The following is a 16,178-nucleotide window of genomic DNA, read 5'->3' on the forward strand; positions in this document are numbered from 1 at the left end:
TGTATGTGCCTCATAATATTTGACTCCAGCATGGCTATTTGTATCACAGTCTGAAATGTATGCTCATGCCAAGTTCAAGTTATTTCAGAGCTGTAACTAAAAGCACATCTGCCCAGTGTCTAACATGCGTAGGCCGGGCAGCCCTTGTGGGAGATACCGGGAGCTGCCGCCCTGTAGACAAGGAATGGCAAAGCTCAAGGCGGTGGCCGTTCCGACGTGACAGCTCCCTGCTCAGGGGAAAGCAGTTTAGGAAACGCACAGCACGGTCCGGGCATCATAACAGAGCGCCCGCCCCGGTGGAAGGAAACAGCCACAGCGGCCCGTGTGCGGAGGGACGCGGGGGAGGGCGCATTAGGCGCGGCCCCTTTAAGGGAAAGGCAGGGCAGGGCAGGGGCAAGGCAGCAGCCGGGAGGAAACGCAGCCGCTGCCGCTCGGTCCAGCCCCGGTGAGATGAGCGGGGGGAGCCTGGCGCCCCCAACCAGCAAACACGGGCCCCGGCAGCTGGCCCCGCGCGAGCGGGCGGGTCTTGCGGGCCTCGCCCAAACTGAACCGCCCCGCTCCTGCCGGGCTGGTCCCCGGGGAGGGTGGGGGCTGCCCTGTCCCCCTCCACAGGCCGCGGGAAGCCCTGATAGTCGGGGAGGCGAGATCGGAGGGGAAATGGCTCTTCTGAAAAATAGGTCCCGTGCCCCCTACTCCAGATCGCCTCCCCCAGTCTGGCAGAGAGCACGGGAGTCCTGGCTCCCAGACCCCCCCACTCTAACCACTAACCCCCCTGCCCTCCCCGAGCCCAGCAGAGAGCACGGGAGTCCTGGCTCCCAGACCCCCCCCCCCACTCTAACCACTAACCCCCCTGCCCTCCCTGAGCCCAGCAGAGAGCACGGGAGTCCTGGCTCCCAGACCCCCCCCCCCACTCTAACCACTAACCCCCCTGCCCTCCCCGAGCCCAGCAGAGAGCACGGGAGTCCTGGCTCCCAGACCCCCCCCCCCACTCTAACCACTAACCCCCCTGCCCTCCCCAAGCCCAGCAGAGAGCACGGGAGTCCTGGCTCCCAGACCCCCCCCCACTCTAACCACTAACCCCCCTGCCCTCCCCGAGCCCAGCAGAGAGCACGGGAGTCCTGGCTCCCAGACCCCCCCCCACTCTAACCACTAACCCCCCTGCCCTCCCCGAGCCCAGCAGAGAGCACGGGAGTCCTGGCTCCCAGACCCCCCCACTCTAACCACTAACCCCCCTGCCCTCCCTGAGCCCAGCAGAGAGCACGGGAGTCCTGGCTCCCAGACCCCCCCCCCCACTCTAACCACTAACCCCCCTGCCCTCCCCAAGCCCAGCAGAGAGCACGGGAGTCCTGGCTCCCAGACCCCCCCCCCCCCCCACTCTAACCACTAACCCCCCTGCCCTCCCCAAGCCCAGCAGAGAGCACGGGAGTCCTGGCTCCCAGACCCCCCCCCCCACTCTAACCACTAACCCCCCTGCCCTCCCTGAGCCCAGCAGAGAGCACGGGAGTCCTGGCTCCCAGACCCCCCCCCCCCCCCCACTCTAACCACTAACCCCCCTGCCCTCCCTGAGCCCAGCAGAGAGCACGGGAGTCCTGGCTCCCAGACCCCCCCACTCTAACCACTAACCCCCCTGCCCTCCCTGAGCCCAGCAGAGAGCACGGGAGTCCTGGCTCCCAGACCCCCCCACTCTAACCACTAACCCCCCTGCCCTCCCCGAGCCCAGCAGAGAGCACGGGAGTCCTGGCTCCCAGACCCCCCCCACTCTAACCACTAACCCCCCTGCCCTCCCCGAGCCCAGCAGAGAGCACGGGGTCCTGGCTCCCAGACCCCCCCCACTCTAACCACTAACCCCCCTGCCCTCCCCGAGCCCAGCAGAGAGCACGGGAGTCCTGGCTCCCAGACCCCCCCCACTCTAACCACTAACCCCCCTGCCCTCCCCAAGCCCGGCAGAGAGCACAGGAGTCCTGGCTCCCAGATCCCCCCCCCCCCCCATCGCTCTAACCACTAACCCCACTGCCCTCCCCGAGCACAGCAGAGAGCACAGGAGTCCTGGCTCCCAGATCTCCCCCCCCCCCCCCCAATCACTCTAACCACTGCCCTCCCCGAGAGCCAGAAGTCGTGGCTCCCAGTTATTCTCACTCTGAGTCGCTTCTTTCTGTCCCTTTTCTCTTTTCCTGTTGCTCCTTTAGTTGCTGGGACGGCCCTTGCCTGTGCTGTCCACACACGCTGGGACTAGCCGCCTGCTGCCCCCATGGAGGCAGGGTCCGCTGGAGTTGTCGTGCTGACGCAGATCATACCCCAACATCCTTCGTCAGCCTCCTCTGCCCCACCCCGGCCCCTGCGGAAGTTCTTCCAGGGGGAGCCGCTGGCTCTGGGGGTGAGTCCAGCACTGCCAGGGGCTGGCATGCCGTGAGGAGGCTGTAATGGCCTTCTCTGGTTCCCTCTGCTGGTTGGGCCATTAATAGGAATTGGCCGCTTAGGTGGAAAATGTTAGAGTTTTTAAGGGCTTGAGCCCCGTCTGTGGTCACAGGCTATCTTGTGTGGTTCAGGGCTATGGCTGTAGAAGTGTGGTTAGGGTGATTGTGCAGTTGCTCCCAGCGTATTCCCTCACTCCTCGCGAGGAGCAGGAGGACCTGTCCCGATGTGGGTGCCCTTTTAGTTTGATCTAGCGGGTTTGTACTATGGTGGGAAGCTGAGGCACAGAGTGAGGCAGAGGTTTGGGGGAGAAGTGGGGTCAAAATGCACAGGGCCAGCCCCTCGGAGCACCCTCTGTCTTTAGAGCTGGAGTTAGAATCCGGGCGTCCTGCCTCCTTTGCTTTTACCCACTGTGTAGATGGTCTAAGCAACTTGTAAGAAGAACTGTTTAACCAGGAACAACTAGCCATCCGGTGGGGAATGACTAATCGGGTGGTAAGAATAGAGCAGCCATGCACTAAGAAGTGGGTACTAATTTAGTAATGGCATGAATAAGCATGTAACAAGGACTGAGCATCCATGCAATAAAGCGTGAATAAAGCAGTAGTAGGAACTGAGTAACAAAGGAAGAAGGGCTTAGTGACCACCTAGTAGGGAATAAATGACCATGTAATAAAGACTATCTGGTCGGTAGTGATTAACCTTGTAGTAAGGATGAAGTAACAATGTTATAAGGACTGAGCAGCCATCTCGTAAAGAATGTTTAATTATGTAATAACTAATTAGCCACATAATTGGAACTGAGGCTCAGCTTTACAAAGGTGTTTAGGTGGTCAAAGTTGTAGAGAGGCACCTGTGGGACTTACTAAACCCTGCAGCTCATGGAAAGTGAACAGGAATTAGGCCTTGCTTCAGCACTTTTGTCAAGCTCAAGATGCACCTACCTGCATTGCAAGAGCCTAAAAATATCTCTGGAAATCTTGACTTGAGTTGATGTGTAGTAGGTCTCAGTGTCCTTACTATTGATTATCATCCCTGGCTCCTAGGTAGTGCTTATCATCAGTGGATCTCAAAGTACTTTACAAATGAGGTGTCCTGGGGAAACTGAGTCACAGGAAGGTAAGGGATTTGCCCATGGTCACTTAGCAGGTAAGAAGCAGAATTGGGAATAGAACACAAGTCTTCTAAGCCTCCATCTAGAGGATTTATCCTCTCATGAAGGATTAGCTATTTAGCAAACAGGGACTCCGTGTAGTAGGGTCTGAGTTGCCATGTAGTAAGTTCCCCAGGATGCGGCTCCTGACCAGTAACATGTTCTGCCCCACTGTCTCTCGGTAGATCACACAAATACTGACAGGCATTGTACAAGTAGCTTTCGGTACCATCCTGATCCTGGCGGATAACCACTACCTATTTGCGATACAAGTGGGGACCCCCCTGTGGACTGGGATGCTGGTAAGTCTTGGTGGCAGAGGCTTGGGGCATGTGTGTGCAAAACCAAGGAGGAAGTTCTCGGGCTCCAAACCCTCACTGTAGGGCAGCTTAGCTGGCTAGCACTGTGCCCTGTAGCATGGCCAAGGGGCATTGCCAGGGGTGGTGAAGTGGCTGTGCCATGGGGCTTGGGTTTGACCCCAGACCTGTTGCTGGCCTGCTGGGTGTGCTCGCGTGTCCTGTCTGTGAGTCCTCTGGTGGCTGTGTGCTGTGCACTGTGTGTCTGTGCAGGGCCACCAGCCTGCAGCACCTGGGCCCTTCCCCCATCTTCAACTGAGTCCCTGTGAGGCACATGGTGCCCACCTCTGGCATGGAGGGAAAGGAAAGAAAAAGGAGGTCAGAACACTCCTGGCCTGGTGGGCGGGGGCACATAAGGCTCTTGGCATGGAAAAAGTCCCTGGGGTGTTTAAAGAGCTTGTAAAATGTGTGACATCCCCGCACTCCCTCAATATATTGATCCTCATCCTCCTGTGAGGAAGGGAATTGCCATGATCTCTAATGCATGGAGGTGAAAGTGAGGCACCAACTCAGAACACCCGAACAGTTTCACTTGTTGGGGGAAGAGTGGGCAGCAGCTTTCACCCATCTCTGCTTTCTCCCCAGTACATCATTTCGGGGTCCCTCTGTGTAGAGGCTTCCAAGAACCCCAAAATTTCACTGGTAAGGAACAGTTTTTGTCCCCTGGTTTTTGAGACAGTTGAAGTATATTGCCCTCCCTCCCAGGAAAATTAAAACACGAAACATGAAAACTTTGAGTGAGTTCACTGGAAAGTCCAATGGAAATTTTTTACTTTTCTCTCAACATTGAAAATTCTCATACAAAAACTGCCCCCCACTGCTGAAAATTGAAGCAATTTATCCAAAAAAGGTCATGAAAGGAAGAATTTCCAGGTGGAAATTACTCAAAATGGGAAAATGACAGCCAAAAACAGCCACCAAAAATGTCTCCCTTTCCCCCAGATTTTTCAGATGAAAACAGCAGCCCACCCTAAATGGCTGAAAATGGCCAATTGGCTGCTAAAATTTGCCCCCAGAACAACAAAAATTTAGTTGATAGCTGCTAAAAAATGGAGGAAAATGAAAACTATCTACTGAGAATTCCCCCCCAAAGTCCAGAACGTTGCCACTGAAAACCACCCTTTTTGGGCTGCAAATTGTGAAGACGAACAGAAGAGCGGTGGCAACCCACTCACCTTGTCTTGCTAGATCTCCAGTCTCCACCAATCACTGTGGAGGTAGACACAGGCCAGAGAAGTGGGGAGGATCCTGGGGGACTCTGGGGCAGGAAGGTGGCTGAGGTGTACAGACTGAACCTAGCCCACTGTCTCTGGCACCACACTCCCAGATGAAGGGTATGCTGGCTATGAATATCCTCAGTGCCATCATGGCCGGAGTGGGCATCATCCTCTCTTCCTTGTCGCTCGTGTTCCACGCATACCGATCCTGCTCCTGGACTGAGCATTACACGTCCCGTGCCCCAGCCTGCCAAGTGCCACTGGTGAGTACGGGAGCTGCTGGGCTTGTCCAGCTCTGCCCCATGAAGCTGGGACATTGGTGCTGCCTGGGACCCTGCTCATCAGGGCCCGGATTTAGCAGTTGGGCCTGATTCCCTGAAGGGCATTAGGAGCAGGAGCTCAGTAGAGGGGTGGTGCTTCAGGGAGCAGGTGGGAGGTCACTGGGGGGCACTGCATTGCAGGGAGCAGGAGAACCAGCAGGGGATGCTCTGCTTGAAGAAGCAGAAGGCTCCATAGGGGGCATGATGCTATGGGAGCAGGGTAGGTGCCCAGGAGGTTCAGTAGAGGCTGCTGTGCTGCAGGCAGGTGCAGGGATGTAAGTGACTAGTTGACTACCCGATAGGCATATCAGGCACTCTCATAGACTTTAAGGTCAGAAGGGACCACCATGATCATCTAGTCTGAGGCCCTGCACAGTGCAGGCCACAGAATCTCACCCACCCACTCCTGGAATAATCCTCTCACCTATAGCTCAGATACTGAAGTCTTCAAATGATGGTTTGAAGACCCCAAGATACAGAGAAACCTCCTGCAAATGATCTGTGCCCCATGCTACAGAGGAAGGTGAAAAACCTCCAGGGCAGTGGTCCCTAACCTTTTGGGGCTCCTGAGCGCCAGGGGGTGGAGCCACTCATGTTCCGGGTGCCCGGGGGCGGGGCCGCACACGTGCCTGGGTCGGAACAGCCCATGTGCTGTATGCCCAGGGCTGGCGCCACTCCTGTGCCTGTGTGCCCAGGAACTGGCAGTGCCTATGCGCCGCGCGCCTGGGGCCAGCGCTGCTCCTGTGCCGCATGCCTAGGGGTGGGGATGCCCATGTGCTGTGTGCCCGGGGGCGGGGCCGGCCCCGATCACTCGGTGGGTGCCCAAAAATGGCCCGGTAGGTGTCATGGCGCCCGCGGGCACCATGTTGGGGGCCACTGCTCCAGGGCCTCTGCCAATCTACCATGGAGGAAAATTTCCTAATTTCAAGTAGGAATAAGGGATCCTCCGGAAAAGGGTTTATTTTCCGGAAAATCACGTCTAGACTGGCGCTTTTCTCCGGCAAACCCCCGAGCCGGAAAAAAGCAGCAGCCATGTAAATGCAAATGCCGCAGGGGATATTTAAATCTCCCACGGATTTGCAATTCCAAAGTGTCTAATCTGCATCCCTTTTCCGGAAAAGGGGTGCAGTGTAGACACAGCCCCTGAGTCTCTTTTCATTCCTTGAATCATCCTAGTGGCCCTTCTTTGTACCTGTTCCGGTTTGAATTCATCCTTCTTAAACATGGGAGACCAGAACTGCACACAGTATTCCAAATGAGGTCTCACCAATGCCTTGTATAACGGCACTAATACCTCCTTATCTGTACTGGAAATACCTCGCCTAATGCATCTAAAGACCGTATTAGCCTTTTTTCACGGCCATGTCACAATGGCGGCTCATTGGTCATTCTGTGATCAACCAGGACTCCGAGGTCTTTCTCCTCTACCGTCACTTCCAACTGATGTCCCCAGCTTATAACTAAAATTCTTGTTGTTAATCCCTAAATGCATAACCTTACACTTCTCACTATTAAATTTCATCCTATCGATACTACTCCAATTTACAAGATCATCTAGACCTTCCTATATGATATCCTGATCCCTTACTGAATTGGCAATACCTCTCAACTTTGTGTCATCCGTAAACTTTATTAGCACACTCCCACTTTTGGTGCTGAGGTCAGTAATAAAAAGATTAAATAAGATTGGTCCCAAAACTGATCCCTGAGGAACTCTGCTAGTAACCTCCCTCCAACCTGACAGTTCACCTTTCAGTATGACCTGCTGTAGTCTCCCCTTTAACCAGTTGCTTATCCACCTCTCAGTTTTCATATTGATCCCCATCTTTTCCACTTTAACCAATAATTCCCCATGTGGTACTATATCAAATGCCTTACTGAAATTGAGGTAGATTAGATCCACTGCATTTCCTTTATCTAAAAAATCTGTTACTTTTTCAAAGAAGGAGATCAGGTTGGTTTGGCATGATCTACCTTTTGTAAAACCATGTTGTAATTTGTCCCAATTGCCATTAACTTCAATGTCCCTAACTACTTTCTCCTTCAAAACTTTTTCCAAGACCTTGCATACTACAGGACTACATCTAGACTGGCATGATTTTCTGGAAATGCTTTTAACGGAAAAGTTTTCCGTTAAAAGCATTTTTGGAAAAGCGCGTCTAGATTGGCCACGGACGCTTTTCATCTAGACGGGCTTTTCTGCAAAAAAGCCCCAGTCGCCATTTCGCGATCGGGGCTTTTTTGCGGAAAACACATCTCAGCTGTCTACACTGGCCCTTTTGCGCAAAAGGAACTTTTGCCCAAATGGGAGCAGCATAGTATTTCCGCAAAAAGCACTGATTTCTTACAGTAAGAAGTCAGTGCTTTTGCTGAAATTCAAGCGGCCAGTGTAGACAGCTGGCAAGTTTTTTCCGGAAAAGCAGCTGATTTTCCGGAAAAACTGGCCAGTCTACACACAGCCCAGATGTCAAACTAACAGGCCTGTAGTTACCCAGGTCACTTTTTTTTCCCTTTCTTAAAAATAGGAACTATATTAACAATTCTCCAGTCAAATGGAGTCTCTGAGTTTAGAGATTCATTAAAAATTTTTGCTAATGCACTTGCAATTTCATGTGCCAGTTCCTTTAATATTTTTGGATGAAGATTATCTGGGCCCCTCGCCCCCCCCCCCCCCCCCCAAGAGTAGGGTCAAGTCACTACTCAACTAATTGCTTCTGTATCAGAGGCTGCAAAGAGGGGAGGGGGCAGGGGAGGCAGAGGTGCAGTGAGGGAAACAGCACAAGTGGGGCCTGAAGCAGTTCCTGCTCACACTGGGCCCAGTTTGCTGCGCCTCTGCCTTTTAAACGTAGTGAGAGCCCTTCAGGCAGCTTGTACTGCATTTAAAAGGCAGAGGTGCAGTGAGACTAGAGAGCACCCCTCCTAGCGATGAATTGAGATTAGCTGATTAAGTTCAGGGACTACTCAATTGGCTGATTAATTGAAATGTAACATCCCTAGGCAGTAGAAGGCTATGTGGAACAGGGTGGGGGCCCAGCAGGGAGCATAGTGCTGAGCGGAGTGGAGTCAAGGGGCAGGGTGCTTAGGGGACTGGGGTAAACGCCTGTCGGGGTATGGTGCTGAGGGGACCAGGGTGGGGGCTGGGCAGGGGGCAGGGTGCTGAGGGGAGCAGGGTAGGGGCCTAGCAGGGGGCAGAGTGCTGAAGGGAGTGGGGGGGGGCGGTTGGTAGGGGGCAGAGTGCTTAGGGGAATGGGAAAGAGGCCTGTCAGGGTTTATGGTGCTGAGGAGAGTAGAGCGGGGGCCTGGCAGAGAGTATGGTGTTGAGGGGAGTGGGGTAGGGTCCAGGCAGTATGCTGAGGGGAGCAGGGTAGGGACCCGGCAGGGTGCTGATGTGAACCGGGTAGGAGCCCGGCAGGGACGAGGTGCGGAGTGTAGTGTAGGGGGAGCCTATCGGGGGACGGGTGCTTAGGGGACCGGGGTAGGGGCCTGTCAGGGGGCAGGGTGCTGAGGGGAGCAGAGTGGGGGCTGGACAGGCTTCTGAGGGGAGCAGGGTAGAAGCCGGGCAGGGGGTATGGTGTTGAGGGGAGCAGGGTGGGGGCTGGGCAGGGGGCAGAGTGCTGAAGGGAGTGGGAAAGAGGCCTGTCAGGGTTTATGGTGCTGAGGAGAGCAGAGCGGGGGCCTGGCAGAGGGTATGGTGTTGAGAGGAGTGGGGTAGGGTCCGGGCAGTATGCCGAGGGGAGCAGAGTAGGGGCCTGGCAGGGGGCAGAGTGCTGAGGGGAGCAGGGTGGGGGCTTGGTATGGGGCAGTGTGCTGAGGGGGACAAGGTGGGGCCCAGCAGGGGCATGGTGCTAAGCGGAGTGGAGTGGGGGCCTGGCAGGTGGTATACTGCTGAGGGAGCAGAGAGGGGGCCTGGCAGGGGGCATAGTGTTGAGGGGAGTGTGATGGGGGCCTGGCAGGGTGCTGAGGGGAGTGGGGTAGGTGTCTGCAGGGTGCTGAGGGGAGCGTGGCGGAGGCCCAGCAGGGGGCAGGATATTCAGGGGAGAGGGGTGGGGGCCAGGCAGGGTGCTGAGGGGAACAGGGTCGGGGCCTGGCAGGGTACAGAGGGGAACGGGGTGTATGCCTGGCAGGGGGCATGGTGATTAGGGGAGTGGGGCCTGGCAGGGGGCAGGATGCTCAGGGGAGTGGGGTGGAGCCCTGGCAGGGGGCATGGTGATGAGGGAAGTGTGGTAGGGGCCAGTAGGGGCCAGGGGGGGGGGCTGGCAGGGGAGCGGGGGGGGGGGCTCCTGGCAGTGGCATGGTGTTGAGGGGAGTGGGGTGGTAGCTGGGCAGGGGGCAGGTTGCTGAGTGGGGTGGAGGCATGGTGATGAGGGGAGCAGAGCAGAGTGGAGTCTTAGCAGGGGGCATAGTGCTGAGGGGAGCCGGGTAGAGGCCAGGCAGGGTGATGAGGGGAGCAGGATAGGGGCCTGGCATGGGGCAGGATGCTGAGGAGAGTGGGGTGGAGGCCAGGCAGGGTGATGAGGGGAGCAGAGTAGGGGCCTGGTATGGGGCAGTGTGCTGAGGGGGACAAGGTGGGGCCCAGCAGGGGCATGGTGCTAAGCAGAGTGGAGTGGGGGCCTGTCAGGTTGTATGCTGCTGAGGGTAGCAGAGTGGGGGCCTGGCAGGGGGCAGGATGCTCAGGGGAGCGGGGTGGGGGCCTGGCAGGGGGCAAGGTAATGAAGGAAGTGTGGTGGGGGCCTAGTAGGGGCCAGGGTGCTCAGGGGAGCGGGGTGGGGGCCTGGCAGGGGGCATGCTGTTGAGGGGAGTGGGATGGTAGCTGGGCTGGGGGCATGGTGATGAGGGGAGCAGAGTGGAGGCTTGGTAGGGGGCATGGTGCTGAGGAGAGAGGGGTAGGGGCCTGGCAGGGTACGGAGGGGAGCAGGGTGTGGGCCGGGCAGGGTGCTGAGGGGAGCAGAGTGGGGGCCTGTCGGGGGGGTCTGTTGCTGAGGGGAGCAGGGTGGGGGCTTGACGGGGGGCATGGTACTGGCGGGAGCAGAGGGCAGGCAGGCAGGGGTCAAGGTGCTGAGCGGAGCAGAGTGAGGGTTCATCAGGGGGCAGGGTGACCGGGGTAGGGACCTGTATGGTGCCTACGGGCAGGTATGGTGCTGATGGGAGCAGAGTGAAGAATTGGCAGGGGGCATAGTGCTGAGGGGCGGGGTAGGGACCCGGCAGGGTGCTGAGGGGATCAGGGTGGGGGCACGGCAGGAGCATGGTGCTGAGTGGAGAGGTGTGGGGGCCTGTCAGGAGGTAGGGTGCTTAGGGAAGCGGGATAAGGGCCTCTCAGGGGGTATGGTGCTGAGGGGAGCAGAGTGGAGGCCTGGCAGGGGGCATAGTGCTGAGGGAAGCAGGGTAGGGGCCGGACAGGGTGCTGAGGGGAGGGGTTGGGGACCTGGCAGGGAGCAAGGTGATGAGGGGAGCGGGGTGGGGCCCTGGCAGGGGTATGGGATTGAGGGGAGCCTGGTAGGGGCAAGGGTGGTTAGGGGAGCAGAGTGGGGATCTGGCAGTGGGCAGGGGTGTTAAGCAGAGCGGGGTGGGGGTCTGGCAGGGGTCATAGTACCGAGGGGAGCGGGATAGGGGTTTCTCAGGGGTGTGGTGCTGAGGGGAGCAGGGTGGGGGCCTAGAAGGGGGCATGGTGATGAGGGTAATAGTGAGGGCCTGGCAGTGTGCTGAGGGGAGCAGGGTGGGGGCCCAGCCAGGTGCTGAGTGGCGCGGGTTAGGGGCTGAGCAGGGTGGGGCTGTCAAGGGGCTGAGTGCTGAGGGGAGCAGGGTGGGAGATGGCAGGGGGCAAGGTGCTGAGGGGAGTAGGATGGGGGCTTGGCAGGGGGAGGATGCTGAGGGGAGCAGGGTGAGAGCCAGACAGGGTGCTAAATGGAGCGGGGTGGGAGCTTGATGGGGGGTAGGGTGCTGAGGGGAGCAGGGTGGGCGCCCAGCTGGGGTGCTGTACATTATCAGTCATTCCTGGTGGATCTCCCCTGGCCAGGATACCGTGTTCGGGGTGGCCATGATTCTCTTGATCTTCACCATCCTGGAGTTCTGTGTCTCCATCTCGAGCGCCACCTTCGGGTGCAAAACCCTCTGCCGGGACAGCTACAGTGACACGGTGACAGCTGACAGCCTGTGTGCGAGGGGAGGGCGTCTAAGGGTCAGAGCTGGGGTCCTGGGTCAGGAGTCCTGGGTTCTGTGCCTGGCTCAGAGAAGGAAGTGGGATCTAGTGATGAAAGCCAAGGGCCAGGACTCCTGGCTTCCATGGGCATGTAAAACATTTCTCCAGGCCATTTTTTTTTATTTTATTTTTTTTACAGTCAACATGTATGGGCCCCCCTTCACTGTCCCGTACTTCCCCAGGGAGAATAGTTTGTGTCTGTGCCCTCCTGCAGGGCTGCAGAGAGATGTGGAGGGAAGAAGGGAGGAGCAGGGGACTAGGGAATAGTGGACCAGGGGAGAAGCTGCTTCCAGGGCTGCCCCTCATGCTCTGCTTCTGTCTCTCCCTCCAGTCTGTGGTGATTTATCAGAACATGGGGCCCCCATCTGCTCTTGCTGACATCGCTCCCAAAAGCCCACCCCCTTACCAGGACACCCAGACCCCCTGAGCTGTACCCCATGCCAGCTGCTGCCAATCCCAGCGACGGGGAGCTGCTGCCAGTCCTTCGGTGGCCCCCATTGGGCAGTACAGCTGGGCCAGCATTTGGGTAGCGATAACTGGGGCTTGCTCCTGATGGTGCCATTTATACTAATGGTGCGACAGCTTCAGCTTTAAAGGGACGGCATGAGGCTACGTCCTGCAAATTACAGCTTGTCTGTCTGTCTCTTTGCCCTGCCAACAAGATCTGATTCCTCCCTGCTGCACCTTCACCCCGCAGCCCAATAAATGTGTTTCATAGGGTCAGACCCAGTTTCTGTGTCTCTTATTTAACAGGGCAGCCTCAGGATGGGCCTGGTACTGTAGACATACAAAAATGCTGGGCCTGGGGTAGGCACTTGCAAACAGGTGAACTTAGCACTCAGAGAGAGGCAGCAAGCTGAGAAAGGGCAGGCTCAGTGCTTGGCTCCAGCCCTGGGAGGGAGGTAGTGAGCTGACAACGGATGGGCTTGGTGCATGGCCCAGGCCCCAGCAATGTGAGGAAGGCGGTGAGTTGAGAATGAGCAGTTGTGGTGCATGGCCCAGGCCCCAGGACTGGGAGAGAGGGGGCGAGCTGAGAACGGACAGGCTCGGTGCATGGCCCAGGCCCCAGCACTGGGAGAGAGGCAGCAACCTGAGAACGGGCAGGCTCGGTGCATGGCCCCTGCCCCAGTCTTCAAGGAGTGGGGCAGGGACTCAGCAAGCTACACTGTGCTGGGGGAGGGGAAGAAGCAGCATGCCACAGATGGCTTGGCACAGCTCCAGAAGTGCTGTCACAAGTTACTGGCAGATGGAGGCATTTCTAAACCATTGCTCATTATTAACCATTTAGGGCCCAGATCCTAGTCTGTCCCATCCCAGGGCCAGTTCCTTGGCTCCTCCCACTCCCCACCTTCATTTGTTTCAGAGCTCCCAGGGTATGTCTACACTACAGCACTAATTCGAACTAACTTAGAATTAGCACATCTAGACTTAAAAACTAGTTCTAATTAGCGCGTCCAGAACTCCTCCGTGTGCCAGAGGCTGGAGGCCGGGACCTTCTTCCCCAACCGCCACATGAGGTTCGGGGACGTGGACATGCCCGTGTGCCTGGTGGGGGATGCGGCCTACCCCCTACAGCCCTGGCTGATGAAGCCGTACACTGGGCACCTCAACCCCTCCCACCAGGCCTTTAATGCCAGGCTGACCAGGGCCCACATCATGATCGAGGGGGCCTTTGGCTGACTGAAAGCCAGATTTAGGTGCCTCCTCACCCGCCTCGACCTCGCCAAACACAATATCCCTCCCATGGTGGCAACATGTTGCGTGCTGCACAATTTGTGTGAGCGAAAGGGGGAGGCTTTCCTGCCAGCCTGGATGGCTGAGGCTGAGCGCATGGCTGGACACTACGCTCAGCCCTGCACCTCCGCCGTCTGGGAAGCCCAGCGGGGCTTCCCAGATCCGGACGGCCCCCTGTGGGAGAGCTTCCAGGTGGAGGAGGAGGAGGAGGACTGAACTCTCCCTGCATGCCCCACTGGGGCCTTCTTCCACCCTACCCCCCTTCCCCTTTCCCCTTCCTAACCCCCCCTTTCTAATGTCAAATAAAGACACCTGTTTTGACAACCAAAATCTCTTTTTATTTTACATAACTGGGGGAAGGGAGGAGGGGAAACCTGGGAGGAGGGAGCTAGAAGAGGGAGGAATGGAAGGGAAAGCTCAGGCTTGGGGGTCCTGCTGGCTCTCCCGTCTTGCAGCATTGCGGGTGTGGGTATGTGGGGGGGGAGTGGGTGTGGAGGGTGGGGCAGGAGGGATGGGGGGTGCGGAGGAAGCGGGAGGGGGAGCAGGGGTGGGAGGAGGACTGAGAGCTGGGATGGCCGCTGGGGCCGGAGCAGGAGGAGGCAGGAACCTGTCCACCAAGGTCTGGAGGTGGCCTCTGAAACCACGGCCCTGCTCCTTCAGCGCCTCCAAACTCCTCTGCTGCAGCCACAGATCCTCCTGGACCCAGTGGTCCTGGGTGCAGAGCTGCTGCTCCAGGAGCCGCAGATGCCGCCGCTGGTACTCCTCCTGGTTCCTGGCGCGTCTGCTGGCCCGTGTGCGGGTGGCTGTTGCAGGCGAGGTGGTGTTCCCTGCAGTCCCAAGTGCTGTGGCTGAGGTGAAACAAGAGCAGTGGTCAGTTCTCCCTGGGGACAAGGTGGGTGAAACCCAGCCCCCCTCTGCAAGGCCAGGGCCCCTGCATGACACTTAGCTGCTGCTCCATGAGGGGCAAGGCCCAGGTGCATGGTCCCTGGGCTCCTTCTCCCCCCACCCTTCATACACATAAGGGGAGCATGATGGCACTCACATGCGGGGCACTCCTCGGCCTCGGACGACACAGCCGATGTGCTCTGTGGGATGCCTCGGAGGTCCTGGGCAGGCTCCTGGCTCTTGGCATCCTCCTCCTCCTCCTCCTCCGTATCAGGGACGGGTCCCTCTGCCCCGGGGTCGATCACCACCCAGGGGGCATGGACTGCATGAGCCCCCAGGATGCGGTCCAGGGCCTCACAGTGGGGGCAGGTCTCCAGGTTGGAGTAGGACTGCCGCAGGTCCTTTATTTTGCAGCGGACCTGCTCCCGGTTCTGCATGTGGCCTCTGGTGGCCAGGCTGTCAGCCATGCGGCTGTAGACGGCCGCGTTCCTGTGGCTAGTGTGGAGATCGTGGACGTTGGAGGCCTCCCCCAAACCTCGATGAGGGCCACGATCTCCGCACTAGACTAAACAGGCGCCCACCTCTTGCGGCCCTGGGCAGGCTCCTGGGAGCTGCCAGCCTGGTCCCGGGAAGAGGGGAAGGGCTGGGCGGCAGCGGGTGGCTGGCTCATGACGTGCCAGGTGCAGGGTCTGCTGGCTGGGCGCTGGCAGGCTTGTAACTGGTACAAACGCTGTAGCCAGACCGTGGCCCTTTAAGGGCTCCAGGCTGGGAGGGGGGCAGAAGAGTTTCCCTGGTGGTGCCTAGAGTGGCCACCAGGGCAAGCTGGGAGGGGCTAGCCTCCCACTAGTTCGAATTAAGTGGCTACACAGCCCTTAATTCGAACTACTTAATTCGAACTAGGCGTTAGTCCTCGTAGAATGAGGTTTACCTAGTTCGAATTAAGCGCTCCGCTAGTTCGAATTAAGTTCGAACTAGCGGTTTGCATGTGTAGCGCCTATTAAAATTAATTCGAACTAACGGCTGTTAGTTCGAATTAACTTTGTAGTGTAGACATACCCCCACTGAGCTGCCCACACCCAGATTCTTCTCCCTCTCCCCCCCACCTTACTGCTCCACACACTAACCCCTCCACACCTGGGCCATGCCGTGCTGAGCCTGCCCAGCCACACCTGGCACAGAGGGGCAGGCCCAGCCCTTACACTGTGCAGGGTCAGGGGCACCCTCACAGCCGAGCTCCTGTTCTCCGGGAGGGTGAGCTTCAGTATGATCTGCCTACTTCAGTGCAGCCGGTGGCCTGTGCTCCCCTCTGCTAGGAATGTGGAGATCAGGTGGTTCTCCATGGCCCACACTTCCAGTGTGACATTGGCTCAAGGGGAACCTTTCCACTGCTTTGGCAAAACAGTGGATAGGGACTTAACTGTCCTGTGCCTCAGTTTCTCCATTGGAAGCATGGGGCTAATGGTACCAGCGCCTGCCTCGCAGGGGTTGGTGTAATGCCTTTGGTCTGGGTGAGGTGGGACCATGCTGAGTGCGTCGGACACTCCCTAGTAAGAGGGGTCCCAGCCCTTGCAGGCTGTCTGCATGTCAGCATGCAGCGTGATGCAAAAACTATGGTTGACATGCAGGAGGCAGATGAGAGGGAAAGGAGCCCAGCAGAGCTGGCTGCATTTTACTGAAGCCTGTTTGAAAGTGCAGGAACAAATCATCCCCATGTGCAGTAAGAAAAGCAAATATGGCAGGTGACCAGCTTGGCTTAGCAGTGAAATCCTTGGGGAGCTTAAGCACAGAAAGGAAGCTCACAAGAAGTGGAAACTTGGACAGATGGCTATGGCAGAATATAAAAACTAAGAGCTGTTCAGAAAAGCTGGGCATGAACAAGTCTATCAGGCTGTATCTAATGCAGCT

The 16,178-nt window shown here is 57.6% G+C and overlaps 1 protein-coding gene across 3 annotated transcripts in view; it reads left to right on the top strand.

Annotated features, from left to right (window-relative positions):
* Positions 1–12,379, top strand: part of LOC102448090 (membrane-spanning 4-domains subfamily A member 4A-like) — a 29,942-nt gene extending 17,563 nt beyond the window's left edge. Inside the window, exons 2-7 of one of the 3 annotated variants that reach the window (XM_006123497.5) lie at positions 2,187–2,374; positions 3,751–3,867; positions 4,507–4,563; positions 5,249–5,401; positions 11,472–11,591; positions 11,986–12,379. In XM_006123497.5, the coding sequence (XP_006123559.1) occupies positions 2,249–2,374; positions 3,751–3,867; positions 4,507–4,563; positions 5,249–5,401; positions 11,472–11,591; positions 11,986–12,081 (669 nt within the window). In that variant the 5' untranslated portion in view covers positions 2,187–2,248 and the 3' untranslated portion in view covers positions 12,082–12,379. Of the gene's footprint in view, positions 1–2,186; positions 2,375–3,750; positions 3,868–4,506; positions 4,564–5,248; positions 5,402–11,471; positions 11,592–11,985 lie in introns of those variants that run through there. The other 2 variants (XM_006123498.5, XM_075907501.2) reach the window with 2 other exon arrangements.
* Positions 12,380–16,178: the final 3,799 nt, after the last annotated feature.

Source organism: Pelodiscus sinensis, chromosome 22, assembly GCF_052426305.1.
Source record: "Pelodiscus sinensis isolate ZL-2025 chromosome 22, ASM5242630v1, whole genome shotgun sequence".
Taxonomy (NCBI): domain Eukaryota; kingdom Metazoa; phylum Chordata; order Testudines; family Trionychidae; genus Pelodiscus; species Pelodiscus sinensis.